General features: G+C 39.9%; 1 protein-coding gene across 2 annotated transcripts in view; it reads left to right on the forward strand.

Annotated features, from left to right (window-relative positions):
• The first annotated feature begins 1,556 nt into the window (after positions 1 to 1,556).
• LOC115111575 (mitoferrin-1-like) overlaps positions 1,557 to 15,030 on the forward strand; it is a 30,182-nt gene continuing 16,708 nt past the window's right edge. Inside the window, exons 1-2 of one of the 2 annotated variants that reach the window (XM_029637753.2) lie at positions 1,557 to 2,068; positions 2,150 to 2,208. In XM_029637753.2, coding sequence (XP_029493613.1) covers positions 2,023 to 2,068; positions 2,150 to 2,208 — 105 coding nt within the window. In that variant the 5' untranslated portion in view covers positions 1,557 to 2,022. Of the gene's footprint in view, positions 2,209 to 15,030 lie in introns of both variants that reach the window. The other variant, XM_029637751.2, reaches the window with a different exon arrangement.

Below are 15,030 nucleotides of genomic sequence, written 5' to 3' on the forward strand. Positions count from 1 at the left end.
AGATTACCTGCGGTAACAATGTAAGAAATAACATGTAAAAAAACAAAATACTGCATAGTTTCCTGGGAACGCAAAGCGACGTGGCCATCTCTGTCGGTGCCAGAAGTCTCAATCAGTACACTTGGAACAATTTAAGAATTATGAAACTTGAATTTAATGAAATAAACAATAACATTTTTTTTTAAACCAAATTCAACAGTCTGATAGAGCCCCACAGTGGAGGTGTCATTATACACATAAATCTTAGTGGTCAAACAGGGAAATGTTCCAGTCATTTTAAAATAAGGGCTATGTTTCATGTAGGTTTACCCTGGCATGACATTTTGTTAACCATGTAAATCTCTCTTGGACAAGGTCAAAACTACAAATCCCTGCAAGCTCCTACACGTCATCTCTAGCTGACACCTTTTCTAACAGGTATTATGTCAATTTAAAACTTGCACAAGAAAGTTCACAGAATTGTCCATTTAAAGTAATGTAGGGTACAGGCTAATATATTGATAAAAGTAACCTTGTCCTAGAGAGATTTACACGATTATCAAAATGTCACGCCAGGGTAAGCCTACACAAAACACAGCACTTATTTTACTTGTTTCTAAAATCCCCTATGGGCATAATGAATGGTGGAAAAATGATTGGAACCGTTTCCCTGTTTGACCGCCAGATTATATGGTAATTATGGCTCATACTGTGGTACCTTATTGACCTCCATACAAAAACTCCATGCTTGGACGGAGACAACTAGATTTTCTGCCGAGTTGGGCCTCTGTCTTCCTCTTTGGTTTAGCTAATGTTCCACTCCTTGTACTCCATGCTAGCATCAGCCCTCAGCTAATGTTGAGGGGATTTTAAATGCTTCCTCATGCGGTATTCTAGTGGCATTGTCGGTTATTGTTTAGTAAGGGTAAAAATGACAAAAATCATAGAAAAAATCTATTACTTTTGAAATAGACAAGGGATCAATGACCTTTGTGACCTTTTTGTGCTCACATTGGTGACTGAGCAGCTAACCGATCTCTGCAGCTGTACATAGTCCAGCGGTATATAGCCCACCCAATTTACCTACCTCATCCCCATACTGTTTTTATTTGATTTACTTTTCTGCTCTTTTGCACACCAGTGTCTCTACCTGCACATGTTCATCTGATCATTTATCACTCCAGTGTTAATCTGCTAAATTGTAATTATTCACTCCTATGGCCTATTTATTGCCTACCTCCTCATGCCTTTTTGCACACAATGTATATAGATAATTTTTTTTCTACTATGTTATTGGCTTGTTTATTGTTTACTCCATGTGTAACTCTGTGTTGTTGTCTGTTCACACTGCTATGCTTTATCTTGGCCAGGTCGCAGTTAAATGAGAACTTGTTCTCAACTAGCCTACCTGGTTAAATAAAGGTGAAATAAAAATACATAAATAAATAAATAAAAATTGAAAAGGACTGTCAGTGCGCGGATTCGATTATGCTGAGCCGCGGTGTGGGAGGAGCGCCATCTCAAATCGAGCAGTAATCTGTGCTGCTCGGTCATTTTGTCAAGAAGGCAGCATGGTGCATAGTCCAAAACATACATATCTTTTCCGTAAAGTAAAAGTTTCAATTGTCTAACAAATTTTCATTGGAAATGTAGATAAAGCGTTTTTTTTTTAAAGCAAACACTTTTGCATGAGAAACCCAGAATCCTACTAATTGCTACACGTACTTAATTACATCACTTTTGTTTTGAGCCGACATCGCCGAGTGCAATTAACTTTCAGCCGATGAAAAACATGCCTAAACGGGCCCCCGGGTGAGTTCATTCGAACACCCTCATTTTGGTATGCCTAGCTGGGCTACTTTCATTGGCTGTTGGTCCCGCCTCATTTTCGGTTTTCTGGATGTTCATTGCTCAAACTAGACAGCCATCGTGTTTACTGCCGACGTCATTTAGGCGCTCGAACTCGGTAATGATGTTGTGGTTATCCATGCCTCTCATTCGGTGCTTGTGTCTGAAGATATCATTTTGACCAGTCTGCCTCGCATGGAGTGCGCGCTGATGGCAACCGTGGAGATGTCGGAGATTAAAGGTAAAGATGAGGAGCCTTTGGAAGGCGACGGCGATTACGAAAGTTTACCACCTCATGCCTCATTGACAATCCACATGACAGCAGGAGCAGTGGCTGGAATCCTGGAGCACACGGTGATGTACCCCGTGGACTCTGTCAAGGTAGGCGAGCTAGTTACCCCATGAATCAAGTGATGGCTCAATGACCCATTTCATTCGCAACATTATGCATTTCTGTTTTTTTGCTCACCAACAAGCAGAGGAGGAAATAACCTTACCAGATTTGCTTGTGTGAAAACGAGCTATTTGGCTAGCTAGCTGCTAACTAGCCAACTAACTAACGTTATGAGACATGCAAGACACTGTTGCTAGCATATGTGTCTTGCTAGCATATGTGTCCCTGTTTCCTGAAAATATTCACCCTGTTAACGTAACATGCCATTGAACGTTTCCAGTAAGTTATTCAGCCGCACACTTAGCTACAGTTGCTAGTTAGGTAACGTATAACAGTTAGCTTGTTTGCTCAAACTTTCAAAACCATCAAGTTCTGGTTAACGCCTGCACATGTTGAGATAGCTCTCTGACATTATCCACACAGTGCCCATTTGTTCTATATAATTCTTAATCGTACCCACAACCGACCTTCCTATTAAACTAGTTGTCAGGCAATTGAGGCAAACAGGTAAAGGTCAAAAGCTGTCAAACGGGCTCAAATTTAGGTGGCCTTGGGGGAAAGGTGTTCCTAAAGGAACTGGACAACTAGTTAGTGGTCAATATTATTTTTCATATTAAATATACAAAACCAAGTGGTTTAGTCCTGGTCTGGACTAGTCAAAGCTGAAGGGCATGTAGGTAGCCTATAGTAAGACATAAGTAATGAGTAAGGGGTTGTGAACTTTGTTCCCTGCTATGCCCCCTCTCATTGCATACCGGTAGTTATTGTTTTCCAGTTCATTCATACATGTTTATCTAAGTACATTGCTGGATAGCCCTGTGTACATAAACACTTGACTTAACACATCAACAGAATAAAGTTTGTGGCAAAAAAGGCATACAACTTTTTATCTTAATCAAACCATTAGAATGAGACAATCTGACTTGGAGCCAAACTAGGTTGCGTCTATTCAACAGGGTTACACAAGCCATTGTCGCCACTTCCTCAGTAGCTGCCAGGATCTGGTGTTGGACCTTTCACACTGTCCATCTTACAGCTCAAGGTTTAAGATCCAGACTTGACATGTTTGATCAACACATAGCCACAGTGTTTCATTAACTCAGCTGCTATGAACTTCATTTTAATATAGGAATAGATTAAAGTTCATTAGATATTCTGTACCCCTTACTTTAAATTGTCCACTGAAAAATTGCTTCTTCATCACTAAGTCTGTGTTTAGATTAGGGACGCCAAAACCGTCATATGTATCGGCATAGCGGGATAAGAAAGCAATAAAGAGGGTGACTGCAAAAGCAAGCCAGCATGAAGGTATGCTCTGCTATGGTGATTTCAGTAAACAATGAGTGCAAATCAACATCTGTTAGAAAACAATGCCATGGCAAAATATGATGTATTCAAACTTTGGCGGCAATGTCTGTCTACTGTGGCGGCTGACAGCATTCATCGCCAGTCTCAATGGCATTTACCGTCATGCTCCCATTGAAAACAATGACATCAGGTTTGGCCCAAACATTTTTAGTGACTACTGACAAGGAAAATAACCCTGACGACTAAGAAGCAGCTCGTCACTTCAATTGTTTGTCATTGGGCTAGGCCAATTCAGTGGCTGCATAAGACATTACTCATACTCTATAAAAACATTATGAGAAGAAAGATGGTACCAGGGTGATTTCCCTGCTTAGGAGACCCTAGACAGAGAAGAAAACTATTTACTGAATCTCTGTGAAATTAAGAAACAATAACTTAGTTGTTGATGTCCCTGTGATAAAGATTGCCAGTACAGGATAAACACAGGCTACATTAATTAATAAAACAATAACCCTTGTGCTTTACAGGAGCCTAAATTACTGATCTAACCTTTTATATATGAGAGAGTTGCAGGGAGTTATCTATACGGCCCTCTGTACTACTTCTAGAAGTGTCGGGTGTTCTCTTCATGTCCCAGCATGGAAGTGTTTCGAATTATTCACTTGCAGAAAAATGTTGTGCGCACTATCCCCCTCTTATACAAGTTGATTAGCAAACAGTTTGTCAGCCATGGGATGCACTCATGAAATGCATTTACACACATGCTATGAGCACATAGTTAGTCATGATTCTCCCCAATTTCGTGGTATCCAATTGGTAGTTAGTCTTGTCCCATCGCTGCAACTCCCGTATGGACTCAGTAGAGGCGACGGTCGAGAGCACTGCATCCTCCAAAACACGACCCGCCAAGCTGCACTGCTTCTTGACACAATGCCTGCTTAACGCGGAAGCCAGCCGCACCAATGTGTCAGAGGAAACACTGTGCACCTGGCGACTGTGTCAGTGTGCATGTGCCTGGTCCGTCACAGGAGTCGCTTGAACGCAATGGGACAAGGACATCCCGGCCGGCCTAACCCTCTCCTATCCTGGATGATGCTGGGCCAATTGTGCGCTGCCTCATGGATCTCCTGGTCGTGGCACTGCATTGCAGTGCCTTAGACAGCTGCACCACTCGGTAGGCATTTGTCATGACTTTTTAATGTAATAGAAACAAAACACATAGATATCCCCAGCAATCTGAAGACTATGTTCTGGTCTCCCAGTTTTATCATGGTAGGGTGACCTTTTAACTCCTACAGTGTGTGAGGTTTCTCAGGCTTCTAAAGTTGGCTTGCTACTGATGAAGTCACTCCCTTCTGAACAACTAAAGCAACAGTGTCACACAGAAACAGGGATTCCCTGTCCCATGTCTAAACTACAACCTCCATACAGTGTAAAAGAACAGAATGTCTTATGCTTCCCATAGAGCCCAGATAAATTTAGCTCCTTCCAGACCTGCTTTTCTCTCCTGCCCAAAACAAGCAGGATGAGCTGGTGTGATTTTTCTCCAGTGCCAAATGCCCCCCCCCCCCCACCCCCTGCCAGTAGGAAGGTTGAACGTTATTTTATTTTTTTACAAAAATATTGTGTAATAAAGAGTTAATTGAGAAAATGTGAGTTTCAGGTGGATGTATTGGAGATTACTTTACAGTTAGCCTAACCCTAGATCCTGGTAGCATATATTTACTAATAGTTTTATTACTCTGTCATCTCCAAAGGGTGTGTTTTTATTTATTTATTTTTTATATTATTTTTTTATCTACTTCTTGTTATGAAGTATGTCTTAAGCCAATCAGGAATGCATTTCCTGTTGGTAAACTAAGATCGATGGCAGTAGAACAATGCAAACAAATGACTCATTGTGTGTTATGCAGCAGAATTATTTTATTTATGTTATACAGTTGGCCTAAATGACTTATTACATTGTTGGAGATTTTACATTAGTTGCTTGTTGGACAAGGTGAGAAAATAAACCAAATGAAGTAAGGTCACCAAGTTTGTCTAATATTCAATCAATAGGATAGTTCTTTGGTACTGCACAGCCAGAAAGAGTAGCCATTTTAATAGCCTGAGGCATTGTACCGTCACTGTGAGACCCGCCAATCAGGATAAAGCTAGCTCTGTTTTGTCAAGTGGACTGAGTGAGTGCAGACAGAGGCAGGCAAAGTCTCTCTGCAAGGCTGAGCCCAGAAGTACCGAATGAGCCTAGAGTATCAAAAAGTAAGATGTTTGACAGCACAGTCTCATTCTGTACACTTCCTTCACCACTTTGTGATTGCTCAATTTTGTATGTCTCACTTCATTAGTGCTTAAGAGGGAAGAGGACACTTTACTAATAACTTAAAGTAGGCTCTGAAAGAGGATGTCCAGCACCCGGGCAGAGGTCCAACATGTATCAGTATCACAGATCTGAGATCACACTAATCACTGATCTGGCTTTCAAGTCTCTTTAAAAATATCCTTTTGGTTATATTTTTTTCCCCATAACCATGCATAATGCACATTCACTAATAATGACTAATGCCTTGATCACACCGATAGCGTCATTGCGCAAGATGGTACACAGCATCATCTGGATATGTGTGCAGCAAAAGTTCAACATTCACCTTCCACCATTTCTGTCAAGCCGTCTAAGCATACAGTTTGACACCACACAGGACGCACTGCAACTGCCTCCGCAACGCAATGCTGCAAGGCAAACGCAGCATTCCATTGGAAATGAATGTACTTAGGGTGTACCAAAATGCCATTATGCTGTCGGTGTGATTGAGGCGTAACTTCTTGTAGCAGGCATTATAGAAAATTAACACGTCTCATAAACAATCTTTCAAGCACAAGCCTATGTGCTAGTGAGTAGCAACATAGGCCCAATCTTTATATTTCAAGTTTAGCCAACTTGTATCTATTTGCTAGTTAACAGGGTAGAACAGTTGAATTGTTATGCACACACCCTTCTGTCCATCTCCGACTGTTTAAACAGCATGTTAGCCTGTCCACTTTGTTCAGATGATAAAATCAAGGAGCCTACCCCTTTTCTCAAAATGAGAACAAGTTGCCAATTCCTTATAATTTTGTTTTATGCTTATTGCATTAAAACACACACTTGACAGTCTTTGGCAAATAAATGCTGCTGGCTGTACATGGTACAACAAACTGAATTAATTTTCCAGAATCAATGTTCATTGATACCTCCCCTCTTTTACTAGTGTCTGCACGCAATTTGAGTTGAGACATAAAAAGTGTAACTTCTCTATTACAGTTAAATGTGTTTCTGTGTCCATATGACTGATTCTGTTGGACCAAACCTCAAATGCGAATAGCAAGTTGTCAGAGAGGAGGAAGTGATCTTTGTTGTTGTGACTGCCATGGCGAGGGGCTTGATGTATGTAATTGGAAGGTGCTCCCAGCCTACAGTCATTGCACGCAGCACAGAAGGAGCGAAAGAGACGAGACCAGAAAGACATGAGAACAAGCGGACCTAAATGCTCATAAAACTGAAAATAAAAAAGACATTGATTCTTGCGATACAGGCATCTGAAATATTGCGCAAAAACATTTAAATTCAAAACATCGTCCAGCCTTACATCAGAATAATTTTTATTCGCCAAGTCCATTTATACACCGTGGTGGAAAAAGTACCCAATTGTCATACTTGAGTTAAAGTAAAGATGCCTTCATAGAAATTGACTCAAATAAAAGGGAGTCAGCCAGTAAAATACTAATTGAGTAAAAGTCTAAAAGTATTTGGTTTTAAATATACTTATGTATCAAAAGTAAATGGCATTGCTAAAATGTACTTAAGTATAAAAATCAGCACCATTTTTCTTTTATTTACGGATAGCCAGGGGCACACTCCAATACTCAAACATCATTTACAAACTAAGCATGTGTGTTTGAGTCCTTCAGATCAGAGGCCGTACGAGGTGTTCTCTTGGTAAGTGCATCGATTGGACCAATTTCCTGTACTGCTAAGCTTTCAAAATGTAACGAGTACTTTTGGGTGTCAGGTAAAATGTGAGTAAAAAGTACAATGTAGTAAAGTAAAAGTTGCCAAAAATATAAATAGTAAAGTACATAAACATCTTAAGTATTACTTTAATGTATTTTTTACTTAAGTACTTTACACCACGGCATAAACACACACAGAATTTGCCTTAGTGAGAAGATACTGCCTAGTGTTTTGACTTCGATACCAGGTTTAGTATCACAATACCGTCACAATACTCAATACAAAAACGATACCACAAAAAAAAGACGTATTTAGCAAAAGTCACAATGGCACTTGATCCAGACAGATATAAACACAGCTACTGTGCTGTAAAATCATTGGGCATTTGAGTTCAATATCATTACATTTGAACATAATGTACATAATCTTAAAACAGCCATGTAGGCATTGAGTCAATTGAACAATGGTATTAAAAATTAAAAATAAATACAAATACAAAACAACAATGGTAATCATTTATTTGAATGGTAAATCTCTATTGATAAACTGGGTAAATCAAAATGTAGCCTAAGTCTATTCACAATACAGGTCAATGCATATTATTCAATAGGAGTGTGTGTGAATGAGTTTATTGAGCTTGTTTTGGCTGAGTTCAAGGGGATACCGATGAGAAACAATGCCTTCCATTTAGGATTTATGTTCTCATAGCAGCTGCTAACATTTTATTTGTACTGATTTTAAAAACATTTGCATAGAAGAAGCCATCTCTTTTCTAAAAGAGTGCACGGTGTCTTTAAGAAATGAATGACTTCATTGCCAGTTGGGTCACATGCATTGGCGTACTGTTATGTTCAGCTGGTAACTGTTTTCTTTCATTCATTCGTCTGGTGGTCAAACCAAGAGTGTTAAAACAGTCTGGACAAACTCCTCTCTTTGTCTTTGTCTTTGTTGAAATTGTTAACAATAGATTTGTATGGATTGTTAAACTTTGAAATCAATAGTTTTTGTTTGGCATACATTTTATTTTTCAAGTAAAAAAACAAACAAGAAAAAAAGAGTCAAAGTATAATTTTGGTACTGTGGAATTTCCCTCAGGGTCTCCACTGGCAGATGGAGTCTGATACTTTCAGCTTGGGTAAATTTGTGCTCTAAGCTGGTCTGGAAGGATTGTGTTGAAGGCTGAGCTAAAGTCCACAAACAATATCCTTACATATGTCCTTGGGTTGTCGAGGTAGTGAAGGCCCATGTTGTCCGTAACAATGTTTTGTATAGACCCCCCCCCCCAACCTAAATATGATGGACTTGCCGTGAATTCTGAAACATTTTAGGGCAGGCTACTCTCCCAAAAAATATTACAGTACTTACAGTAGTTAGTTTTATTCCTCGTGTGCTTTTGTTCTACTTGACTTTTTTTTTGTTGATAGCACTACTGATATTCATTACTGCATTATTGGGAACGAGCAAGCAAAGGCATTCCACTGTACTTGTGCATGTGACAATAAAAACTTGAAACTTGATACAAAGGCCTACTTCAATGTAAAAGATCAGCTGTTTAATTTTGACTGTATACCAGTATTATAAACCGCCCTGCCTATGATATTGCAAAACCTGAAATGCATACAGCCTATCTATTTACTAGGCTAATAGGTCCAATTAAATGAGAGATGCCCATGGTAATTTGTTGTATGGCTCCTACAGGAATATGAACCCATCACGGCCAGAAAAGGTGAGGAATATATTCTGCAGTGGTTATGAATCAAAAATAGATAGGAAAAAGATTCCTATGTCTAATTATACGATTCTTATGAGTAATTATTTTAGATTCTAAAAATAATAATTAAAAATCATGAGCTGGCACACACCCATATAAACGTATTTAGTGTAGAGTTGCTGACTAATGGTGAATAAACTGTAAGCTATAAAAACAAAGTCATAAACTCCCAGTGATTTATTGGGTAAAACACCAACGTTTCGGCATCACTGTGCCTTCAGTGTAATGTCATGAATGCTTAAAACGGGTTATGTGGACAAAACAGTGCAATTAGTGAAACCAATGACAATAGTGAGGGTTGTCTTGTCATAATTATTAGGTTGATTGGACTTAATTGTGAAACTGTTAAAAGACAATAGTTTAAAGGATATTGAATATATTAGGCCATTGTTAGCATTAGCATAAGATTAGCATCAACTTTTTTTCAAACATTTCACAGATATTTAATTGTTTCCAATTTCATTACCAAATCATATAGTTAATTATAATAAACACACAGAAATATGAGCCTTTGGTCATTAATATGGTCAAATTCGTAAACTAATTTAGAAAACAAAACGTTTATTCTTTCAGTGAAATATGGAACCGTTCTGTATTTTATCGAACTGGTGGCAACCCTAAGTCTAAATATCGATGTTACATTGCATAACCTTCAATCTTATGCCATAATTATGTACAATTCTGGCAAATTAGTCTTTGTTAGGAAGAAAAACAGTTCGCAACGAGTCAAGCGGCCCAAACTGTTGCATATACCCTGACTCTGCTTGCACTGAACCCAAGAGAAGTGAGACAATTTCCCTACTTAATATTGCCTGCTAACATGAATTTATTTGAACTAGATATGCAGGTTTAAAAAGATATACTTCTGTGTATTGATTTTAATAAAGGCATGGATGTTTATGGTTAGGTACATTTGTGCAACGAATGTGCTTTTTTCGCAAATGCGCTTTTGTTAAATCATCACCGTTTGGCGAAGTTGAATTAGGCTGTGATTTGATGATAAATTAACAGGCACCGCATTGATTATATGCAATGCAGGACAAGCTAGTTAACTACACATGGTTGTTGATATTACTAGGTTAACTAGTGATTATCTGAAGATTGATTGTTTTTTATAAGATAAATTTAAAGATAGCTAGCAACTTACCTTGGCTCATTGCAGCCACAAGGTCCTTTTGATGTTGCACTTGTGTAACAGGTGGTCAGCCTGCCACGCAGTTTCCTCATGGATTGTAATGTAATCGGCGTCCAAAAGGGCTGATTATCGATTGTTATGAAAACTTTAAATCGGCCCTAATTAATCGGCCATGCCGGTCGACCTCTAGTTGAGATGAGAGGTCAACCGATTATGATTTTTCAACGCCGATACCGATTAATCGGCCAAATTTTTTTTTTTTTGAAAAAAATTAAAAAATCTCCCAAAAACTTTTTCAACATACATCTGTAAAATTGTCTTTTCCCTGGAACTCCTCAATGTCCAGCTCTTGAACATCAGACCCTGAGGCCTCATCTTCACTGTCAGTTTCCAACCTGGTTGAGGATGGCTTGTTGTCAGGATCAAAAACCCTAAAATTTGCCTGGTTGGTCACCGATTTTCATTTTTTCAACCCTTGTATTGGTCAGCCTGTTGTGTGTTCCCAAACAAGGACCAGTTGCGCTCTGAGGTGGCTGATGTTGGTGGGATTTGGCGGATGATGGAGGCAACAGGGGAAAGAGCCTCAGATCCACAAAGTCCCTTCCACCAGTTTGCTGTTGAGGTATGTTGGCACGACTGCCATATTGCATCTCCATCCCAAAGCCCTTGCTTAGAAGTGTACTTCGCCAGACTGCCAAGAACCTTGCCCTCATCCAGGCCAAGGTGGTGAGACACTGTAGTGATGACACCATAGGCCTGGTTGATCTTTACACCAGACAGGATGCTCTTGCCGGCATACTTGGGGTCCAACATGTACGCTGCAGCATTTATGGGCTTCAGGCAGAAGTCTTCACACTTTTTTATGTATTTCAGAACTGCAGTTTCCTCCGCTTGGAGCAAAAGTGAAGTGGGCAGGGCAGTACGGATTTCTTTTCTAACATCAGACAGGATGGCATTGTCTTTCTCAGTCCGTGCATTGGCTGCTGATATAGGTTTCAGGTTGCTTACCACTCTCAAAATACATCATCCAGGAGGATCCTCTTGATGGGGCTGTCCATATCGGCAGACTGTGATATGACCATTTCTTGGAGAGACTCCTTTCCCTCCACGAGACTGTCAAATATGATGACAACACCACCCCAACGGGTGTTGCTGGGAAGCTTCAATGTGGTACTCTTATTCTTCTCACTTTGCTGCTGACCCTTCACATACCTAACCATTTTCTTGGCTCTCTTGTAGAGTGTATCCATTGTTTTCAGTGCCATGATGTCCCTGAGGAGCAGATTCAATGCATGAGCAGCACAGCCAATGGGTGATGTGAGGGTAGGACTCCTCCACTTTAGACCAAGCAGCCTTCATGTTCGCAGCTCCTCTGCAATGTAGAGACTGGTGTGTCTATTGTCCCTTGTGTCTGTGCTCTTGTGGAATACTGGTTGAGTGGTGGAGATTATGTGGTTAATTATTCCTTGCCGGCGAACATTCGACCACTCATCGGAGATTATTGCACTACAGTCTGCTTTCTCTATGATTTCCGTGACCTTCACTTGAACCCTGTTGAACTCTGCATCCAGGAAATGAGTAGATAAAGCATGTCTGGTTGGAAGGGTGTATGCTGGGCGAAGAACATTTAGAAATCTCTTCCAATACACATAATCTGTGAGCATCAGAGGTAAACCAGTTGCATACACAGCTCAAGCTTGACATTATCAGCATTTCTCTGACTACGTTCCGCCATTGAGTCAAAAACACTTCTGATTCCAGGAGGACCATGAGCTGTTGCTATCGATAAGGTGTCTGATTCATCCTTTTCACATTGACAAAAGTCCCTCTACTTCTATTCGATGGTTGCTTGTGAGCGCTGAGGGAACTTTATGCACTTGGCTAGATGTTTCTGCATCTTTGTTGCATTCACATTTGATTTGGCACATTGTAAAGTGGCTGTTCCACTGGATGTCATAAGGTGAACGCACCAATTTGTAAGTCGCTCTGGATAAGAGCGTCTGCTAAATGACTTAAATGTATGTATGTAATGGCACAGTATTTGCAAATATACACTGTTTTTCCTTCTACATTAGCTACAGTGAAATGTCTCCACTCACCAGATAGTGCCTGTGGCATTTTCCTGTAAAGATTAGAAAAACATTTGTAAAAATAACAACAAATACAATTCCATGTACAGATACAGTTGAAGTAGGAAGTTTACGTACACCTTAGCCAAATACATTTAAACTCAGTTTTTCACAATTCCTGACATTTCATTCTAGTAAACATTACCTGTCTTAGGTCAGTTAGGATCACCACTTTATTTTAAGAATGTTAAATGTCAGAATAATAGTAGATTTATTTATTTCAGCTTTTATTTCTTTCATCACATTCCCAGTGGGTCAGAAGTTTACATACACTCAATTAGTATTTGGTAGCATTGCCTTTGAATTGTTTAACCTGTCTAGGACTTGGGTTCCGCTCGCAACAGCCAGTGAAAGTGCAGCGAGCCAAATTCAAAACAACAAAAGTCTCATAATTAAAAATTCCTCAAGCATATAAGTATTTTACACCAATTTAACCTGTTGCCTCTACTTGGGACGCTTGCGTCCCAACTAGAGCTCTGGAAATGCAAATGCGCTACGCTAAATGCTAATAGTATTAGTTAAAACTCAAAAGTTCATTAAAATACACATGCAGGGTATCAAATTAAAGCTACACTCGTTGTGAATCCAGGCAACAAGTCCGATTTTTTAAATGCTTTTCGGCGACAGCATGAGAAGCTATTATCTGATAGCATGCACCAATACACTACAACAGAAAAGCACAGCAGGGGACGTAAACAAAATAATTAGCATTTCGGCGTTACACAAACCGCACAATAAAATAGAAAACAGTCATTACCTTTCACCATCTTCTTTGTTGGCACTCCTAGATGTCCCATAAACACTATTGGGTCTTTATTTCGATTAAATCGGGCCATATAAAGCCAAGATATCGTTATATGTAGACTGTGTGATAAACGAAAAAAACAGCGATTTCACAACGTAACGTCATTTTTTTAAATTCAAAAAGTAGACGATAAACTTTCACAAAACACTTCGAAATACGTTTGTAATGCTACTTTAGGTATTAGTAAACGTTAATAAGCGATAAAAATCATCCGTAGGCGATGTAAATATCATTAGCTGTCGTCTTGGAAAAAATTTCAGGAGAGAGCTCTTCCGGAATGATCTGGGCGGAGACCGGAGGTAAGCGGTGCCCCTCTTTCGGTTCAACCAAGAATCAAAGATGATTAAATTCACAAGATACTCGACAACATGGGGATGCTGTGGGAGTTGAATGCTCGGTCTTATCTAATTCGGCTCACTGTTAACAATTGCTGGAAGTGGCGCAAGGATATTTATTTCCATTTTCTGTGATCAGGTTTTCCTGCGCTTTCCGATGTAACGCACGTTATGTAATAGCCACAGTCGTGATTTAACCAGTTTTAAAAACGTCCGAGGGTTTCCTATCCACACATTCTAACCATATGAACGTACTATATTCCTGGCATGAGTAGCAGGGCGCTGAAATGTTGCGCGATTTTTAACAAAATGTTCAAAAAAGTAGAGGGTCGACTGAAGAGGTTAAAGGTAAAAATTATTGTTAATCCAGCCACAGTCTCTGTTTTCAAAAAGGATTTACAGCGAAAGCACCACAAACGATTATGTTAGGTCACCACCAAGCCACAGAAAAACACAGCCATTTTTCCAGCCAAAGAGAGGAGTCACAAAAAGCACAAATGGAGAGAAAATGAATCACTAACCTTTTTTTTATATTTTTTTTTATTTTAAAATTATTTAAAAAAAATGTTACCCCTTTTTCTCCCCAATTTCATGGTATCCAATTGTTTTTAGTAGCTACTATCTTGTGTCATCGCTACAACTCCTGTACGGGCTCGGGAGAGATGAATGTTGAAAGTCATGCGTCCTCCGATACACAACCCAACCAAGCCGCACTGCTTCTTAACACATCGCGCATCTAACCCGGAAGCCAGCCGCACCAATGTGTCGGAGGAAACACCGTGCACCTGGCAGCCTTGGTTAGCGCGCACTGCGCCTGGCCCGCCACAGGAGTCGCTGGTGCGCGATGAGACAAGGATATCCCTACCGGCCAAGCCCTCCCGGACGACGCTAGGCCAATAGTGCGTCGCCCCACGGACCTCCCGGTCGTGGCCGGTTACGACAGAGCCTGGGCGCAAACCCAGAGTCTCTGATGGCACAGCTGGCGCTGCAGTACAGCGCCCTTAACCACTGTGCCACCCGGGAGGCATGAATCACTAACCTTTGATCTTTAACAGATGACACTCATAGGACTTCATGCTACACAATACATGCATGTTTTGTTTGATAAAGTTCATATTTATATAAAAAAAATCTGAATTTACATTGGCGCATTACATTCAGTAGTTCTAAAACATGCTGTGATTGTGCAGAGAGCCACATCAAATTACAGAAATACTCCTAATAAACATTGATAAAGATATGCTTAATGCAACCGCTGTGTCAGATTTTAAAACTTTACGGAGAAAGCAAACCATGCAATAATATGAGTACAGCCTTTAGACAACAAAGCAGCCAAAA

Source organism: Oncorhynchus nerka, linkage group LG27 (genome assembly GCF_034236695.1).
Source record: "Oncorhynchus nerka isolate Pitt River linkage group LG27, Oner_Uvic_2.0, whole genome shotgun sequence".
NCBI classification, from domain to species: Eukaryota; Metazoa; Chordata; class Actinopteri; order Salmoniformes; family Salmonidae; genus Oncorhynchus; species Oncorhynchus nerka.